Below are 20,034 nucleotides of genomic sequence, written 5' to 3'. Positions count from 1 at the left end.
GACAGTTGACCGTTGACATGTGCAGAGGCGGTTAACTACTGATGATCTAATTATTGGTCCTGGCATTATTGCCTCAACAGTGTCTCGTGCTTGCAAACTAAGTTTTTAGCTAGATGTAATTCTTTCAGGTGTGTGGGAAGATTTTTTTTTTGTTTTTGGTATCACTAGAAGCGCCAAGATATCCATAGTAATTAACTAGATTTCAGTCTAGCACATGAACTGCAGACTGAGCCTAAGGTGTTGTGGTTGGCGTCACAGTGAACCATCACAACTACATTTGTCGAACTAGCCCTGTTCTCATTGTAAATAGCACACAAATCCGTCGTAGTCCAAGTCCTGGCGACGGAACTAATTTTTGATCTCCTTTCAGTTTGCAGTGAGCAGGGCCGGCCCTGGGGCATGGGCAGAGGGGCGGCGGCCCAGGGCCCAGGCCGAAGGGGGGCCCATGATGTGTATACATATAGAGTATAAGTAAAAAATAGATAACGAAAAAATTGTGTGGAAAATAAATGAGATGTGCTTGGCCCGATCAGGTAGCTAGGTAGAAAGTCAAAAAAAAGGTAGCTAGGTAGAGATTAGCGAAGCATCAGCCACGACGGCCGCACAGCGCACGCGTATACATATGAAACAAATTAATTTGAAGATCTGGCTTGTGCCTTCAATCGTCGGTTCGTCTTTCGTCGTATCGTCGGCCCGTCGCTCCGCCGCTAAGCACCTTGGCCGCTTGTTGTCGCTGCTGCGCGCGGCAGTTCGGTAGACTGTTGTTGCGCTGTGCGGCCGTGCCGGCAACCCGGCCATCCGGCAATAGGTTAATACGTGTATGTGAGCGTCAGGACAGTACGTATCCACGACTCCTGATCCATTCATCGATCCCTCAATTTCAGTAGTTTCTTTACTAGGTATTCAACTATCCATCTGAAGTTTCAAATTTTTTATGTATACTCTTCTACATAGTATACATTCAACCATCCTAATCTTTAATCATTCTATGTCCATATCTAGAGTTTCGATCATCCCCGCAAGCAAGCAGCCGTTCCTCGGCCGCCTGATGCGCGCGCTGGTCACCTCAGGCGTCTTCGCCGCCGGCGGCAAGGACGATTCGGGGGCGGAGCTCTTCCGCCTCAACCCATTGTCCCGCGTCCTGGTGGACGATGTCGTTGCGGACGAACACCACAGCCAGACATCCTTCGTGCTCGCCGGCACGTCGCCGCACTACATGGAGGCCGCGCTGGGGATGGCCGACTGGTTCAAGAAGGACGTCACCGGACCGGTGCCGTCGGTGTTCGAGGACGTGCATAGCGCGTCGCTCTTCGACGAGACCACGGCGGCCTTGGACCCGGAGCTCGACGCGCTGGTCACCGAAGGTCTGGAAGCCCACGACAACCTGGGGATCGGCACCATCATGCGTGAGTGCCATGACCTCTTTAAGGGGCTCGAGTCTCTGACAGACTGCTGCGGTGGCGATGGAAAGACGGCGAGGGCCATCACCAAGGCCCACCCGCACGTCAAGTGCACCGTGCTGGATCTCCCCAAGGTGATCGAAAAGACTCCATCTGACTGTGTGGTCAACTATGTCGCCGGTGACCTCTTCCACACCGTCCCAAAGGCTCAGGCCGTGATGCTCAAGGTACGTATTTATTTTTTCTTGGATGGGAACGGTGACTTAATTTTCATAGTACTATTTTACTACTGAAAACAATGACCAAATAAATTTAAAAACTTGTGGTATAGAAATGATAGAATTACATAGTCAACTGATTGAGAGGATAACTGGGCTATATATATACTCTTTGGACGTAGCTTGTGCTGCACCACTGGAGTGACGACGATTGTGTGAAGATCCTTACCCAGTGTAAGAATGCCATTCCTTCCCGTGAGGAGGGAGGGAAGGTGATTGTCATTGATATTGTGGTCGAACCATCACTAGGGCCTGTCATGTTTGAGGCCCAGACTCTCATGGACTTGCTCATGCTTGTGTTCACTAGAGGCCGTCAACGTAGCGAAAATGACTGGCGTGAGCTCTTCATGAAAGCAGGGTTCACCGACTATAAAATTATCAAGAAACCCGGTGCACGAGGTGTCATTGAGGTCTACAAGTGAAGCCTTTCTCGAAAGTTTATCCAAAAGGCGTACTCTGAAGTACCCTTGCAGTGTGCTTTGTTTATGTGTGGATGATGAACTCCAGTGAATAAAAATAAAGGGAGTTCCTTATGTTTGCAAGGATATTATCATGTAACAGTGACAAGCTTGTAATTTCTATTATCTTTAATTTGTATCTTTCCCTCTTTGAAGTATTAAATAATAAGTCTGTTTGTGTATGTATGTTGATATAATGAGTGTGTTTCTTTCTCGGGTACATGCTAATTATGCTTCCAAATACGAGCCGTTGACGGAATAAGTATGACCGGCATGAGCTCTTCAAGAAAGCAGGGTACAATATTGACTACAATATTATCAAGTGGGAGCATGAGATGTCTTCCATGTCTATCAATGAATGGTTTCACAAAAGCTTATGAAGTTTGTCCAGCAAGACGTACTCTTAGAAACCTTTGAAGTTTTCCTTTGTTTATATATGGATGATGTGATCTGATGAAGAAAGTTAAATGGAGTGCCTTATACTCGTGAGGTTATCATCATATAACTTCTTAGTTGACAAGCTTGGATTGTTTTTAGTATCTGTGCATCATTTCTTTCTAGAAGCACTATATGATCGGTCGGTTTGTGTATGCATTATTGTGTATGCTCTACCAGGACCTAAATTGATGTTTGATATAAGAGAAAGTCCAATGGCCACATACTCTCGAAAGAGAAATATATTTTACTTTTGTTCACAAAAATATGAGAAGAATATTGGGAAAAGGCTACTCATATCACAAAGATCCACGAAGTTCATTATGGCTACTGGAGTCCTTCCCTTGTATTCATCAACCAGTAACATGGGAAGGCAATGATGTAACCAAAAAAATGATAAGAGTTGTTTAGAGAGACACTATGGTGACGAATGTGTTTGTCTTCAAGTTTTAAATCTGATATTTAATGCTTTCGTTTAATTGCACTGGTTGAGTTCCGTTACCTTTTCAGGTGCATTAGTACATATGTGACATTTTAGTGATATTATCCTTCTTTTTGCGGAAAGTTTCCATGGTCATATACTTACTAGACTCAGCCCTTACAAAAATATGAAATTACATAAGTCCTCCGAGAAATTCGTGCAGTCTTTCTTCTGCATCCACCAGCGGTGCTTCATGAGTGATATGTCTCCAACGTATCTATAATTTATGAAGTACTCCTGCCCTGTCTACAATAATTTTGTATGGTTTTGGTGCACTTTTATATAATTTTGGTAACTAACCTATTGACCTAGTGTCCAGTGTCATTTTGTTCTGCTTTTCGGCTATTTTTTCTTTCGCGGAAAATCCATACCAAACAAAGTCTAAACGCGATAAAAATTTACTGTGATTTTTTATGGACAACAAGAGACCCACGAAGCATCGAAGGAGGACCATACAGAGTTCAGGGGAGTCACAGCTCACTTGGTAACCCCCCCCCCCCCCACCACCACCACGCGCCATCTGAGCTGATGGGTCCCACAAGACACCCCCCTGACATGAAACCAACGCCAAAAATTCTTATAAAATCGGGAAACCCCAGAAAGAAACCTAGAACTTCCACGCTGCCGCTGCAAGCCTCTGTACCGAACTGATCTCATCTGGAGACCTTTTCCGGCACCCTGTCGGAGGGGGAAATCATCACCGGAGGCCATCTTCATCATCCCGTTGGCCTCCATGACGAGGAGGGAGTAGTTACCTCGGGGTTGAGGGTATGTACTAGTAGCTATGTGTTTGATCTCTCTCTCTCTCGTCATATTGATAGGGTACGATCTTGATGTACCATGAGCTTTGTTAATATAGTTGAATCATATGGTATTCTTCCCTCTCTATCTTTGTTGTGATGAATTGAGTCTTGCCCTTTGAGGTTTCACTATTATTGGATTAAATATTTTGAATTTGAGATCACTTGATATATGTCTTGCATGTGGATACCAGTGGTGACAATGGGGTATTCTATTAAGTCACTTGATATATGTTTTGGTATCAACTTGCGGATTCCTGTGGTGACATTGGGGTTATCTAGGCACATAGGTTGATACACGTTTTCATCCTACATTCTCTAGTAGAAACTTTGGGGTACTCTTTGAAGTTCTTTGTGTTCGATTGAATATTATGAATCTGGAACTATTTGATGCATATCGAATAATTGACTCACGGATACTTGTGGTGACATTGGAGTATCTAGGTGACATTAGAAGAAAATATGTATCACCGTCTCTTCGCCGAACTAGTGCACCTATACAATTTACCATTGTATTGGGAGTGTTGGGGACACAAAAGATTGCGGGGTTGTTTGAGAGAGATCATCTTCATCCTACACCTCCCACGGATTGATAAACCTTAGGTCATCCACTTGAGGAAAATTTGTCGCTGTCCTACAAAACTCTGCGTTTGGAGGCCCAACAGAGTCTACAAGAAGAAAAGTTGCATAGTAGACATCAAGCTATTTCTGGCGCCCTTGTCGGGGAGGTGAGTGCTTGAAGGTATATCTTTAGATCTTGCAATTGAATCTTTTAGTTTCTTTTTTTCACTAGTTTGGTCTATAAAAGAAAAGTACAAAAAATGGAAATGAAGTTGTGCCAATTTGCTTATCTTTATAAAGTCTTTCTAGAAGATGATGGATCAAAAAATTGTGCGAGTAGTAGAAGAAGAAGAATTCATCAAAATGTTTGGCATAAAATCCTTGAATAACAAGAATGATTGAAATGTTGTTAGTATGGTTTCTATGAATATCCATACTACCAATGATGACTAGTAGAATGCCCATGCGTTGTTACGAGCAAATGATGGTAAATAAATTAAGGGGCAACTATACCTAAAAATAGTTTCTTGTGCCCACCACTTTTATTTTTACTAGCATATCAATATCCAACGTTTAGGAGTATGCCACCAAATGTTCATCTTCCTCCCACACCATCTTCCTCCTCTCCCATGACGTCTCTTCCTCCTTTCCCGTGGCCTATGCAGGCCTAACCCCCTGCCTCCACCCTCCGCGGTCGCATGCTATTGCTTCGCTTCCCTCCCATTGACCTCCCCCATCGTCATCTTGCCCCCCCTATTAAGTTTCAGACTCACTCTCACTGGCTCCCACTCGTACACGGATCAGCATCGCTGTCCCCACCTTCGGCCTCATGCAAAGCAAAAAGTGAGTAACGCAAAAAAAGGGCTTGTGAGATTTTGCAAACCCGATAAAGCAAATAACGATACTTTCAGATACGTACTTCGCGTTGCAAATTTATCATCATAAGTGACGAATCGATGAACAATTATTTGATGTCACAATGATGTAATTTGTCCTTCACCTGAAGGTCCACATGAAGCACAGTCTCTTCTATCATTTTCTTTACCAAATCAATTACATCCCATGTTCCTACAAAAAATGGAAGTGATTGTACAAATTTATCAGTTACTCGTGTCTAGTGGCTAGTCCTCTTTGACACCAGACTACACCAAACATTGAGCTTCACAATAACCCCAACAATCATCCTAAATGAGTTTACCATCTTCCTCGACAACAATTGTGTGGAGCTGCCAAAGTTACGGACTTAAAAATTACAATGGCATGAGCATTGATGGAAAGGGAATAGTTGCAACACGATGGTGATCTAACCTTGGGTCGCAACTTCACTTTCATCCTATGCCAACTCCTTTGGTGTCTCCCTCCTTTCTCTCAGCTTCATCGCTTCCCTCCCTCCTTCCACATTCCCCCACCTTTCTCCTTCACTTGTTGCATCATCTCCATCGCTGTCTATCATTCGTATCCCCTAGCTCGCTACCATCATTTCCTCCTACTCTAGCTCGACAAGTGTGTCTCAACATCACCTTCCATAATGCCTAGCACAACAACAACAACAACAACAAAAATGGACCACCTTCGTGACGAGTGAGAAACTACAACAATTAGGAGTCACCATTGCCCTATTGAAAGATATTTTATGTTAAGGTCAAGCAAAGTAGCAGAAAAACATACACAGAAACTTGATAAGTTCAAAGGCAAATAAACAACATTATATGAAGTTCACCATCGTTTGGAAATCTTTCTTTAACTTTAGCAAGTCTATGGAAACTTGACCATGGATGCATTCCTAAAAATGAAACATGTTCCAGCATCACCATCAGCATCCCTCGATCAACAACTTAGCTACACAAAATGTGTATAAAAAAAGTTAGCAATTGTTCTATTGTTTGACTCGAAAACATAACAAGAAAATTTTCCTTGCAAGTAGGTTTACCCTCCTTTGAAAAAATAAACTACAAACAGCTCCATGTCTAAAAAATGGGATGGGAGGTCCATTTAATACAAATGAAGTTGTACAACAAGTTATTCTCATACCTCTGTACAATCTGCAACCAACCGTAAATTAACTTTTTCAAATGATCGAAGTTGTACAACAAGTTATTCTCATACCTCTTCTTATTGACTTTGAACTGAAAATCAAATTACTCGTCTGCTCTGCCACACGCACCCTCGCCGCATCTTACCATGGACTACCCACGGGGATAGGCTAATGAAGATCCTAGTGATGCCAAACATGACCTGCCGCCGCCGGAGCCGACGGGCAACATGTAGTTGCACTACCAGAACGCGCCTGTACTAATCTATTCTCTAGTACCATCACCATAAGAAAACTATCGTCAGGTTCAGAGAGCATACCAAAACTGAGTTATGAAACAGAAATAAAGAAAAAACAAATCAAACCACTATTAGGAAATTGCATGTGCGCGCCTGAAACCACATCGTTGTTCCGGTCAGAGTACTGAACATGGAGAGCAATATGCACTCTGCCTGCTAAATGAGGTACACAAAATGAATATCCTAACAATGATGAGAACTTTTGAAAATCGCTAATGAAATGGGTTAAGATTGTAAACTATGTGAGGCGTGGTAAAAATTCACAAACGGAGTGAGGTATACGTACGACAGAGTATAATATGTGAGTGGTAAAAAGATGCCTCCATTCAACACATGGATTAGTAGTTATAACAGGGACATAATGTGATAGCTTATTATCTGAACTAAAAAATCTTTGCCGCCACCTAACTATAAGCATGAGCATCCTATCAAAATAAGAAAAATTGTCCAACAACAATAATCAAATAAGGTATGTCATTAATCGGATGTAGGTTTACGGTGCTGCCGACAATAACTTTGCGCTAATGTGAAACATATCAAGGTTTTTCCCAATGGAAATATTCTGCAATTGTCAAGGATAGGTAGAAGTTACAATAAAAGTTTAGTTTACCATACAACAAGAACACATATCTGGCAAAATTCACTCCACTAAAAGGCACATTTTCACCAGGCACATTTTTTATGTCCATCTACGTGAGTATGAATGTAGTGTAAAATGTAGAAAAGTGTCACCATCTGTCCAAACAAATATGTGGTACCGATCAACTACAATTAAGATAAAAGTTGAGAATTGTCTTAGTCGTTTTATACCTGAAGCTACAAAACTATCAATGCCTTTATAATATGTGTGCGCCTTTGTGGCGACGAAAACCTGCAATTCCTCATGGATACATTGATCATACATTCATGTTACTGTGGTAGAAGAAAACACTGTGAAGTGCAGCATATCCACAACAATTCAGACAAGGGTCGCCTCCAGGCCACTGCATCATTTGTGGCCATGCTGTTGACAGTGCACGTGCATGCAAATTCAGATATGACGACTCATAAATGATCCATTAATTTCAGATATCCACTAATCATACCAGCTCATCGGGAAGGATCCTCCACAAATATGAAAAATCAGGTTTCATCGCTTATCAGTGTATCCTCTTGAAAGAAGTGTTCATATCATTCGTCAGAACAACCTTCAATCAAACGGTGAACATTGTAAGGTAGAAATAACCAACTGACTAATTATTGATAAGTTTGCAAAATGTGTTTTGAGTTTTCCAACCAAATTTCATTGAGAACCTTCTCTCTCTCTCTCTCTCATGTCGTGGTGTCCTCGTGGCGCTCTTCGACATCCTCAACTCTCGGGTCACATCTTCAGCTCAAGGCCTAGACCTTATAGTGCAAGGTCGGACGATGGCATTGATCTTGCATCGCTTCCCCTTCCGAGTGTGTCATCTTGAAGTTTGTGTTACCTTGGGTGCTTTCCTGGAAACGAGACTTGCACGATATCATGTCCACGGTGGAGCGGTGTGGGAGCTGGACGAATGAAGCATGATGATGGACATGTGCAAGATAGTGGCATTGTTAGGCACCGAGGCGGCGTCAACGGATGGCTGGCCTGGCAAGGATGGTACGAATTTCTTTCCTGCAGATGGGTCAACGTTCGATGGTGGCGGCGGCTGCTAAAGCATGTGCATGTGGTGTACGCTTTGGGTTTGCTGCATTGGGTGTATGCTCCTGGTACGTCATGTGGGCGGATCAGTGGTAATCCCGATTCTAGATGATGGGAAGAACCGCCCCGAAAACTATCCTCGCAGGTTTGGCTAGTGTATTTAATTTGCAGTTCATAATCAGAATATTTGCACTGCTTACAACTCAATCTTGTTATCTCACCGTGCGCAAACTAGAACAGAATGTTCATTGGTATTGACAGGCCGTGTTGCGTGGACAACCAATATGGCGATAGTGTCACGCAAGCAAAGTGTATACTAGAGCTATGTTCGAGCAGTTCAGACGAATCCTAATCAAAGTTACTGCATACAATGTTACAAAGGTTGAGAAGATGAAGAAGTATGTGACAATGCACAACAATGCGGTGAAACGTGAGAAATGGAGTACAGTTGTTTATGAGGTAACAATCAAGGATAAGGTTCGGAATTCGTGTGCGAGTGCGGACAGTTCGAGCATTAGGGATGCTTTGCTACATGTCCTAAGGGTAATATATATGCCTTTTAACTATCTGCGGTTTGTGTACAGTGCGAGTATTTTTGTTTCAATTATAGCTTGATATGTTCAGATAGTTGGTGTACCCTCTTTAAGACATGCATAAGTATTTCACATGCAGGCATTCGACTCTATACGTGCAGGCTATGGATGTTGTTAGGATGTGGGACGCTAGCACTGTAGCATTTGCACATGTCCGTTGGCTTGAAAGCTCTAATGGTGAACGCTGCCGCTGAAGCGTTGGAGCACATGTAGGCTGGCCTTAAAGTAATGGTGAGTTGTGCACCACTGACAGAGAAGAGGGATGGTCTCGGATTTGAAGACCATCAGGTTGTGATCGCTGCAGGCAGGTTAATTGGGAATGGCAACCTTGCAGTCCTGTCAAGTGGTGGTGCAACCCAGGAACATAATTTGGGTGGTTCCGTGAGTGTGAATGCACTTCAGGGGCTAGCACCTCCGGACAAGCAAAGGGGCAGGCCAACAAATAGTCATGAGAAAGCATCGGATGAAGGTCTAAGCAAATGGGCTAGGTTTTGTATCATATGTCATCAAAATTAGGGACCAACGCCCATCAATATTATCATAGTTCTTCTCTTCTCGTCTTCGGATAATATTAAAAACCCCTCCAACTAGGATAGGAAGACTTTCATCCCCACAAATCCGAAACAGATCAGTTAGAAAGTCAGGTTTTAGTTTGGGTTTGGCCGCTCCATACACAGCCACCAAAGACCACCGGAACCCGTCTAACTTCGATCTCACCCGAAACTTAACCGCAAAATCCCCCCGAACCACATTAAGCACTTCTAGAGTTTCGCACTTAACCCCTAGCTCTCTCTCCCTCCCTCTCTCTCTCTCTCTCCCTCTCCCTCCCTCTCTCATCCCATTCACGTGTTTGAACTTTTATAATCTTCTGCATGGATTGAAAAAAGATGCAGCTTCTGAACTAGGATAGGAAGACTTTCATCCCCACAAATCCGAAACAGATCAGTTAGAAAGTCGGGTTTTAGTTCGGGTTTGGCCGCTCCATACACAGCCACCAAAGACCATCGGAACCCGTCTAACTTCGATCTCACCCGAAACTTAACCGCAAAATCCCCCCGAACCACATTAAGCACTTCTAGAGTTTCGCACTTAACCCCTAGCTCTCTCTCCCTCCCTCTCTCTCTCTCCCTCTCCCTCCCTCTCTCATCCCATGCACGTGTTTGAACTTTTATAATCTTCTGCATGGATTGAAAAAAGATGCAGCTTCTGAACTAGGATAGGAAGACTTTCATCCCCACAAATCCGAAACAGATCAGTTAGAAAAGTCAGGTTTTAGTTCGGGTTTGGCTGCTCCATACACAGCCACCAAAGACCATCGGAACCCGTCTAACTTTGATCTCACCCGAAACTTAACCGCAAAATCCCCCCGAACCACATTCAGCACTTCTAGAGTTTCGCACTTAACCCCTAGCTCTCTCTCCCTCCCTCTCTCTCTCTCCCTCTCCCTCCCTCTCTCATCCCATGCCCGTGTTTGAACTTCTATAATCTTCTGCATGGATTGAAAAAAGATGCAGCTTCTGAACTAGGATAGGAAGACTTTCATCCCCACAAATCCGAAACAGATCAGTTAGAAAGTCAGGTTTTAGTTCGGGTTTGGCCGCTCCATACACAGCCACCAAAGACCACCGGAACCCGTCTAACTTCGATCTCACCCGAAACTTAACCACAAAATCCCCCCGAACCACATTAAGCACTTCTAGAGTTTTGCACTTAACACCTAGCTCTCTCTCTCTCCCTCTCCCTCCCTCTCTCATCCCGTGCACGTGTTTGAACTTTTATAATCTTCTGCATGGATTGAAAAAAGTTGCAGCTTCTGCATGGTTTCCCAGGTTATGCATGCAATGCAATGTGTATGGCATGGTTGCTGCTTTGCTGGCTTTCCTTTTGAGTGCTGAAGCCAATGCTTTCGAGGGCGCAACCAAACATCAATAAAGCAAAGATTCCAAGATGCTCCCATGATTCAGGGCTGAGAACTATAGTAGAGATCAAAGGCCATGCCATGCCATGCATGCACAGCCACATCACAAAATGCACGAAATCCCTCCCTCTCTCTCTCACAGGATACTAGATCTAAAAATCAATAGCTACTGGGTAGAAAATTAGCATAAATCTCCACAAACTAAACACTATGCTCTAGCAGCTAAACCTCAGATCCAAATGGTCTAGCTGAAGAAACCCTAGGACACAAACATCTAGCTACAAAGAACATAATCAGGCAAACGCAAGCGGACAAACTAACCCAAGCATCTAACGAGGGAGTTTCAACTAAACCTACACATTACAGCACACAAGGAACCAGCATATCTGAGCAATGGAAAAACAAAAAGGAATCAGGAACAGAGCATACATATAAAGGAACGGGGAGAAAATGAAACCAACCACAATGACATGATGAGCTCCAGATGTCCGACCACCAATCCCTCAAGCCAGCAGCAAAGAGAGATCCAAATTGAAATCGCGATGCCTCTCCCTGTCTATCTCACTGATGTCTCATCGGAGGAAATGGAAAGGGAAGAGAGACAAGGGCCGCTACGAGAAAAATAAAAGAAAAATTTACACTGTTTTGTGTTTGTAATTTGTAATTACACCAAAATTATAGCGTAAATTATAGTGCATATACAATATTTATTATAGTGTAAATTTTGGTGCCTCTCCCTCTCTATCTCACCGATCTCTCATCATAGGAAACAGAAAGGGAAGAGAGACAAGGGCAATTGATTTACATTAGTAAGATTTACGTTAGTAAGTTGAATTACACTAGGTATATTTACAGCTTTACAGTGGAGTTTACCGTGTAAATCAGCAATTGATTTACATTAGTAAGATATACAATTTTTACAGCTGAAATGCTCTGACCCTAAATTCCTCTCATAGTAAGAGAGTGCTACATGGAGAAACCCCCAAAACTATCTAGATAAATGATGTTACCTTAGACAAACCACCCAAACATACATTGGCAAAACCCCAAAACTATCTAGAAAATAATATGTTATTTGACATAGACAAAAACCACTCAACGTACATAGACAAACCCTCATTAGATTGAAATTTTCCATTGTATTGGGTGTGTTGGGGACACAAGAGACTCTTTGTTATTTGGTTGCAGGGTTGTTTGAGAGAGACAATCTTCATCCTACGCCTCCCACGGATTGACAAACCATAGGTCATCCACTTGAGGGAAATTTGCTACTGTCCTACAAACCTCTGCACTTGGAGGCCCAACAACGTCTACAAGAAGAAGGTTGTGTAGTAGATATCAAGCTCTTTTTTGGCGCCGTTGCCGGGGAGGCTAGGTAAGCGGCACTAACACCCCATCAACTAAGCTCTTTTGTGGTGCCGTTGCCGGGGAGGTGAGTGCTTGAAGGTATATCTTTAGATCTTGCAATTGAATCTTTTAGTGTCTTGTTTTATCACTAGTTTAGTTTATAGAAGAAAAAGACAAATAAAATGGAATTGAGGGTGCCTCATATGCTTCATCTTTTTAATGTCTTCCATGAAAAGGATTCCAATAATTGTGCTCAATTGCTAGAGGAAGAATGGATTAGAATGTTTGCACTAAATATTTGAATGATGAGCATGATTGCAATGTTGTTAGTATGAATTCTTTGAATATACTTGATGCTAATGATATGCAAAGCCACAAGCTTGGGGATGCTATGTTTGATGAAGATGATATTTTTTGTCCCCCAAGTTTTGATGAGCAAATATATTATGATGAATGCATGCCTCCTATTTATGATGATTATTGTGATAACACATATGCTATAAAGAATAAAGATAACCATGAAACGTGTCATCATGATTTTAATTTTCAATTGGATTATGCTTCACATGATAGTTATTTGTTGAGTTTGCTCCCACTACTATTATTGAGAATAAATTTGCTTATGTGGAGAGTAGTAAAATTTCTATGCAAGTATATCATGAAAAGAATGCTTTATATGTTGGTTATATGGTTGAATTTATTCATGTTGCTACTGAAAATTATTATGAGAGAGGATAATATGCTTCTACATATTGCAATAATATCAAGTTTCCTCTCTATGTGTTGAAAATCTTGAAGTTATGCTTGTTTTTCTTTCCTATGCTAGTTGATTCTTGTTCCCATAAGTTGTTAGCTCACAAAATCCCTATGCATAGGAAGTGGGTTAGACTTGAATGTGCTAGTCATATTCTTCATGATGCTCCCGTTATGTTTCATTTCTTATCTTTTATGTGAGCATCATTGAAATCATTATGCCTAGCTAAAAAGGCATTAAAGAAAAGCGCTTGTTGGGTGACAACCCAATATTTACCCTTACTGTTATTGTGTGTCCACATGATTAAGATACCGTAGTAATCATGTTTTATAGCTTTTTTCCAATAAAGTGTCAAGTAATACTTTTAGGATATCCTACGATGATAGTTAATTTAATCTTGCTGAAATACACAAACTTTTGCATGCACGAAAACAATTTTCATAAATCACAGGAACATGCTTTTCAGTTGATACTTTTTTCAGAAGATTAATAAATAAATTGCTTCGGACTTCCTAGTTTCTCAGGATTTTTGGAGTTACAGAAGTATTCGAAAGTTACAGATTGCTACGGACTGTTCTGTTTTTGACAGATTCTATTTTTTGTGTGTTGTTTGCTTATATTGATGAATCTATGAGTAGTATCGGAGGGTATGAACCATAGAGAAGTTGGAATAGAGTAGATATTACACCAATATGAATTTAGAATGAGTTCGCAACAGTACCTAAGTGGTGGTTTTATTTTCTTATACTAACGGAGCTTACGAGTTTTCTGTTGAGTTTTGTGTTGTGAAGTTTTCAAGTTTTGGGTAAAGATTCGATGGACTATGGAATAAGGAGTGCAAGAGCCTAAGCTTGGGGGTTGCCCAAGGCATTCCAAGCTAATATTCAAGGACAACCAAGAGCCTAAGCTTGGGGATGCCCCGGAAGGCATCCCCTCTTTCGTCTTTGTTCATCGGTAACTTTACTTGGAGCTATATTTTTATTCACCACATGATATGGGTTTTGCCTGGAGATTCATTTTCTTTTATTTTATTTTGCTTGATGTTTGAATAATATCCCAAGATCTGAAATTCTTAAATGTTAGAGAGTCTTCACATAGTTGCATAATTATTCGACTACTCATTGATCTTCATTTATATCTTTCGGAGTAGTTTGTCATTTCCTAGTGGGAATTTTTGTTATAGAACTTGGCTTGTATATTCCAACGATGGGCTTCCTCAAATGCCCTATGTCATCATGAGCAAGCTAGCTGAATGCGCACCCACTTAGTTTCTTTTGTTGAGCTTTCATACATTTATAGCTCTAGTGCATCTGTTGCATGGCAATCCCTACTCACTCACACTGATATATATTGATGGGCATCTCCATAGCCCGTTGATACGCCTAGTTGATGTGAGACTATCTTCCTCCTTTTTGTCTTCTCCACAACCACCATTCTATTCCACCTATAATGCTATGTCCATGGCTCACGCTCATGTATTGCGTGAAAGTTGAAGAAGTTTGAGAATACTAAAGTATGAAACAATTGCTTGGCTGAAACTGTGGTTGTGCATGATTTGAATATTTTGTGTGACGAAGATGAAGCATAGCCAAACTATATGATTTTGTAGGGATGAACTTTCTTTGGCCATGTTATTTTGAGAAGATATGATTGCTTCGCTAGTATGCTTGAAGTATTATTGTTTTTTATGTCAATATTAAAATTTTGTTTTGAATCTTATGGATCTGAATATTCTTGCCACAATAGAGAAGATTAGATTGATAAATATGTTAGGTAGCATTCCACATCAAAAATTCTATTTTTATCATTTACCTACTCGAGGAGGAGCAGGAATTAAGCTTGGGGATGCTTGATACGTATCCAACGTATCTATAATTTTTGATTATTCCATGCTATTATATTATCCATCTTGGATGTTTTATATGCATTTATATGCTATTTTATATGATTTTTGGGACTAACCTATTAACCTAGAGCTCAGTGCCAGTTTCGGTTTTTTCCTTGTAAACAAAGAACAAATACTTGCAACCCGACGTGTGAAAGGGCTTGTCAATCCCTTTCGGGTAACGGCGCCGGAAATTGGCACGTGGACGGGAGAAAATTGTAGTAGATTGATAGATGCAAATAATGGCAAATAAAATTCAGCGAGGTATTTTTGGGTTTTGATAATATAGTTCTGGAAATAAAAGATGCAAAGAAATAAAATGGCAAATAGCAATATAGATATGAAAATATATGATGAGAAAATAGACTCGGGGGCTGTAGATTTCACTAGTGGCTTATCTCAAGAAAAATAGCATACGGTGGGTAAACAAATTATTGATGGGAAATTGATAGAACTTCAAATAATCATGACGATATCCAGGCAATGATATTATATAGGCATCACGTCCAAGAATAGTAGACCGACTCCCGCCTGCATCTACTACTATTACTCCACACATCGACTGCTATCCAGCATGCATCTAGTGTACCAATTCCTCCAAAAAGGATGTCTAATATCCCATTCATAAAGAAAGATGAACTCGGGTCAGATTTTTTTTTTGCGCAGAAGGCAGATTCAAAAGTTGATGCACTTATCGGATGTTTCCCGGAGTTTGGACGGTCGAATCGAGCAAATTTTTTTAGGGGTGAACGATATGGGAATTCCGTAGCCGATGAACGGTAGGATTTTCCAACCGATGTCCGAGCTGGACCTCTGGCCCTAAACTCATCCAGATTCCCATCCAGATTCGACAGGGCTCCGGTGTATCGGAGATGGCCAGAGATTCCTCCATCAGAAAGTGGAGATATTATACATGGTTGTTCTAGACTCAATTCCACACAATTCCAGCAAAGCAATTATCATAGTGACGCTCAGGGAGACGGGAACGGCAAAAATAAATCTGATGTCCAAAAATATTGTTGTCAATCTGCAAACGAGCCATCTATCCTTTGCGATCACACAATGGAACTCTCAATAAAAGCAATAGTATCGGTGTGAAAACCGAAAGACCTTGGGGTCGGGGGTCCCGAGCTATGGATCTCGGACAAATGGTAACATGAACAAAGAGACAATGTTTTACCCAGGTTCGGGCCCTCTTGATGGAGGTAAAACCCTATGTTCTGCTCTTGTTTATATTGATGAAAACGCATCAAGTACAGAGTTGATCTACCTCGAGATCGTGAGATATGTTCTAACTCTAGATCTAGCTGAATGCGATTGTGTTGAAGTTCTACCGACTAGCCTGGCCTCGGCTTATATAATGTACCGGAGGCCTAGGATAGCAAGAGTCCTAGTCGAATACGTCGGTGGAGAGGAGTCCTTGTCTTGTCATCAAGTCTTGTGGAATCTTCGTTCTATATGTCATGGGTTGTCTAAAGTGGCCCAATAGTGAACCGCCATGGGGGTCCTCGGCCCGATCCACCTGGTCGGGAGATGACATGGTGAGTACCCCCTAGTCCAGGACACCGTCACCAACTAACATACACAACTCCCTCTTGGAGATCATTCATCTGATAATGGACTATAAAATACTAATATATTTAAGAGCATGTATGTTTGTAAATCATGCAGCAAAGAGCTCAAAAAAATCCAAATAGAAATTTAGACATAATCTGATCATAATGTTAAAATTCGTCACACGCTACTAACACACCGAGAATTACATCAGATGGATCACAATTATGTAGGATAGCTCATCTGATATTTGTATATTGAAGAAAAAGGCAAAGAGGATGCCACATAGCTATTTTTATGGACCCATAGTCCAAGGACAACTACAAACACATTGTCATCGAAGAAGCGAGGTTCATGATGATAGTCGTGTCGGTGAATTCCCCTCTAAAAGAGTACCGGAAAATTTATCCATATTGGAACACCGCCGAACTCGAGGTGCCGGCGGTGGACGAGTTGTCCCTCTAAAAGATAACTAAAAAAAGTCTCAAAATTGGATCATCACTGAACACGAGGTGGCGGCAGTAGATGAGCTCCCGCTCTGAAATAGTACCGACAAGTTTTTCCAGATTGGGTCGCCGCGAGAGAAGACGCGGCAGTAGAAATATCCCTCAATAAATATTCCCAAATGTTTCAGGTATATATGGAGCTACATGGACCAAGAGGCGATGGAATTGAGACCTAGGGACGGCACTGCTAGGTTCTTGGCCATGTTGGTAGGCAGCATGGGGCCTACCCCTTGTGGTAGCTATCAACACCATTGTATTCTAACCATCTTCAATCTTCACGACACATTTTTGTTTCGTTCTTTTGGTACCTAAAAAGTATTTTTCTTTTCCTACAAAGTCCAAAAACAAGTAGAAAATAACAATTGGGCATAACCATTGGATTAATAGGTTAGTTTAGTAAATCAATATAAAATTGTGCCAAAACTATGTAATAATTGCATAAAGTAGCATTAACATAGCAAAAAATATCAGGGCGAGATATGTGGAGGAGGCCATTAATGAGTAAGTTCACGTCCCCAGTGGGTTTCTGTTTCTGCGGGTGGGGCGGGGGGGGGGGGGGGTGTATGGGCGGCAACGCCATTTAACTTAGGCACAACCTTGGCATTTCATAGATGGATAATTGCACATCTATCCTTTTCAAAAATTTGGAATTTTTTGTCACATTTTGTGCAAAAACATATCTGCCAAAAGTCAAACATAATAGGAAAACTAAGCTGGCCATTGCTATGTTCGTCTCCTACATTTCGCTAGAATTACAGAACCTTTTTAGAACTTCTTATTGTTTTATTTTTTGTCAAATTTGGAAAATTATTCTATAAATAGAATGGATCCATTTCTAAGCAAGGCTTTCTAACCATAGAGAAATTATGTGATAATAATATCAACATTATACATACCAATGCATACATGGGAACATGTTTCAACTCTAATGTTTAAACTCACGTCTGTATTTAATGTTTTTTGTATCCTTCGTAAAAAGTTGTCACAATCACGTATACCAACATTAGGACTCCATGCATGGTTTTAGTATTACTTTTTCATTTTAAAATGCAATATTGTTGTAGAAAATGCTAAATATAACATATTTCATAACTAGTGCTAAATGGTTTGTGAGGTACCAGATGGGATATTTTGAGTGAAAGTTACGAAACCTTACAGGAGATACTCCGGTTTGTGAACAATGTTGTACTTCAATTTTGTGTATTCTCCCTGAATGTTTATAACAAGCTCATTATCACTATCTGAGCTGATTGCTGTCATTTTCAAAATAAAATATACAGGCATCATGTTTCCTCAGTTGTGCCCAATTGGGCTTGTCGGAGAAGGTGAACAACTTATTAGATTGTTTTTTGAAGTCACTTGTCGTAGACTTGTTGGGAAAATTAGAAGAAAAAACACAAGCTATGTGTGCCTCTGGCATCCAAGTATATGTGACCTCTCTCTCTCTCTCTCACACACACACACACTCTCACTCTCTCTCTCTCTCTCTCTCTCTCTCTCAATTAGACATGGTTAAAATAGAGGATTCATCTCAACTGGATGATCAGTGAAATCATTGAATACCTTCGCCATCTCATCCTGACACACATTTAGACAGGCTATGTAATGTCTAAATATCCCTATCCCACATATAAACCACCAATATAATGGAGTAGTTATTCAAATTTGCCGATGCTATGCATAAATGACTTGCCAACTACATGTACTAATAAGCTATTAACTGGTAAACTCATGGCATATTTAGACATTAATTTAATTGTAAATATTGACATAATGGCACAAGGGTAACCAAAAGTCCATGTAGAATCCGGTACTTTTACACAAAGACACGACTATTTTGTATCATGGATCTAATGAATTAGAAAATATTGAAGAGAGTCCCTTACAAATGTTGTGCTAGTTAAATTAAAAGCTGCATAACATTTTCGAGAGTGAGATTTTTAAGCCTATGCTCGGATTCCTATCTATCTTGGCCATTGGTTTGGTTTGGATCTCGACGGAATTCAAGTGGGTACCACTGGGATTTTGGTTCAAGTCAATTTTAGACATTCAGGAACGACCTAAGCTAATAAGTGCCCATATATTTTCTCAACTTTTGCCATATTACCTAGGGCCTAGGACATGAATGTTTTCCCGGTAACCAAACAATGTGTCGATCGAATAGGCGCCTCGCTAATTCAAAGGATTTTTCATAGGAATTTTGAAGGACTAGAACCTCTCCGGATTTTTGCTGATCATTTGATTTGGAGGCTTGAATTCCATAGGATTTTTTCTTATAGAATCATTTGTGTTTCCAACTATATATGTGTTTTTCCTATTTCTGTGTTTTTACAATGCTATGAATCAAAGTGGCCCTAAACATTATTATGACTATGTAGATTAGCTGTATTGAAATCTCAAAAATGTGTGTGGCTAATTATTTTGGTGGCAATCAATGATATGTGGTAGAATTGGAAGATAACTGCCGAACGACCTGACGCCTTTATATCTGAAAAAAAATCCACCTCGCGTTCCACGGGAGAGTGACGCTAATTAATATTTTAATTAAGTAAATAAAGCTAATATATGCCAACAGTATAGAAGCTAACCTGTGGCGACTGGCAAGCCAGTCAGGTCGCATAGTAGCTGAGCAGAGACCCAAAAAAATACAACCTCGCGCTCCACGCGAGGGTGACGCCAATTAAGTAAAATAATGCTACTATCAATTTAAGCCATGGCACGGTCTATTTAAAGCCCGCTCTCGTTCGTATCATATAGTACGGACATCAGATTACGTCAAGCTGAGCAGAGAACAAACAGCCAGTGATCGATCCGAGGCACCAAGAACAATGGCGGCCCAGGCACCGGCGATCGAGGTTCCCACTGATGCCGAGCTGCTGCAGGCTCAGGCCGACCTGTGGCGCCACACCCTCTACTACCTCACCTCCATGGGGCTCCGCTGCGCCATCAAGCTCGGCATCCCGACGGCCATGCACAACCTCGGCGGGGTCACCTCGCTGCCCGACCTGGCGGCCGCGCTCTCCATCCGATCTATAAATTTCTAATTCTTTGTATACTCTTTACTTTT

The 20,034-nt window shown here is 41.3% G+C and overlaps 1 protein-coding gene across 1 annotated transcript; it reads left to right on the top strand.

Moving 5' to 3' along the window:
- The first annotated feature begins 675 nt into the window (after positions 1-675).
- Positions 676-2,279, top strand: LOC125547437 (daphnetin O-methyltransferase 1-like). Its single transcript, XM_048711301.2, has 2 exons — positions 676-1,627; positions 1,801-2,279. The coding sequence occupies exons 1-2, from the start codon at positions 935-937 to the stop codon at positions 2,098-2,100; spliced, it is 993 nt and encodes a 330-aa protein (XP_048567258.2). The 5' UTR covers positions 676-934; the 3' UTR covers positions 2,101-2,279.
- Positions 2,280-20,034: the final 17,755 nt, after the last annotated feature.

This window comes from Triticum urartu, chromosome 3A (assembly GCF_056163025.1).
Source record: "Triticum urartu cultivar PI428250 chromosome 3A, HENAU_Tu73, whole genome shotgun sequence".
In the NCBI taxonomy this organism is placed as follows: Eukaryota; Viridiplantae; Streptophyta; class Magnoliopsida; order Poales; family Poaceae; genus Triticum; species Triticum urartu.
The sequence above is the reverse complement of the archived record's forward strand: the minus strand, read 5'-3'. Positions and strand labels throughout refer to the sequence as shown.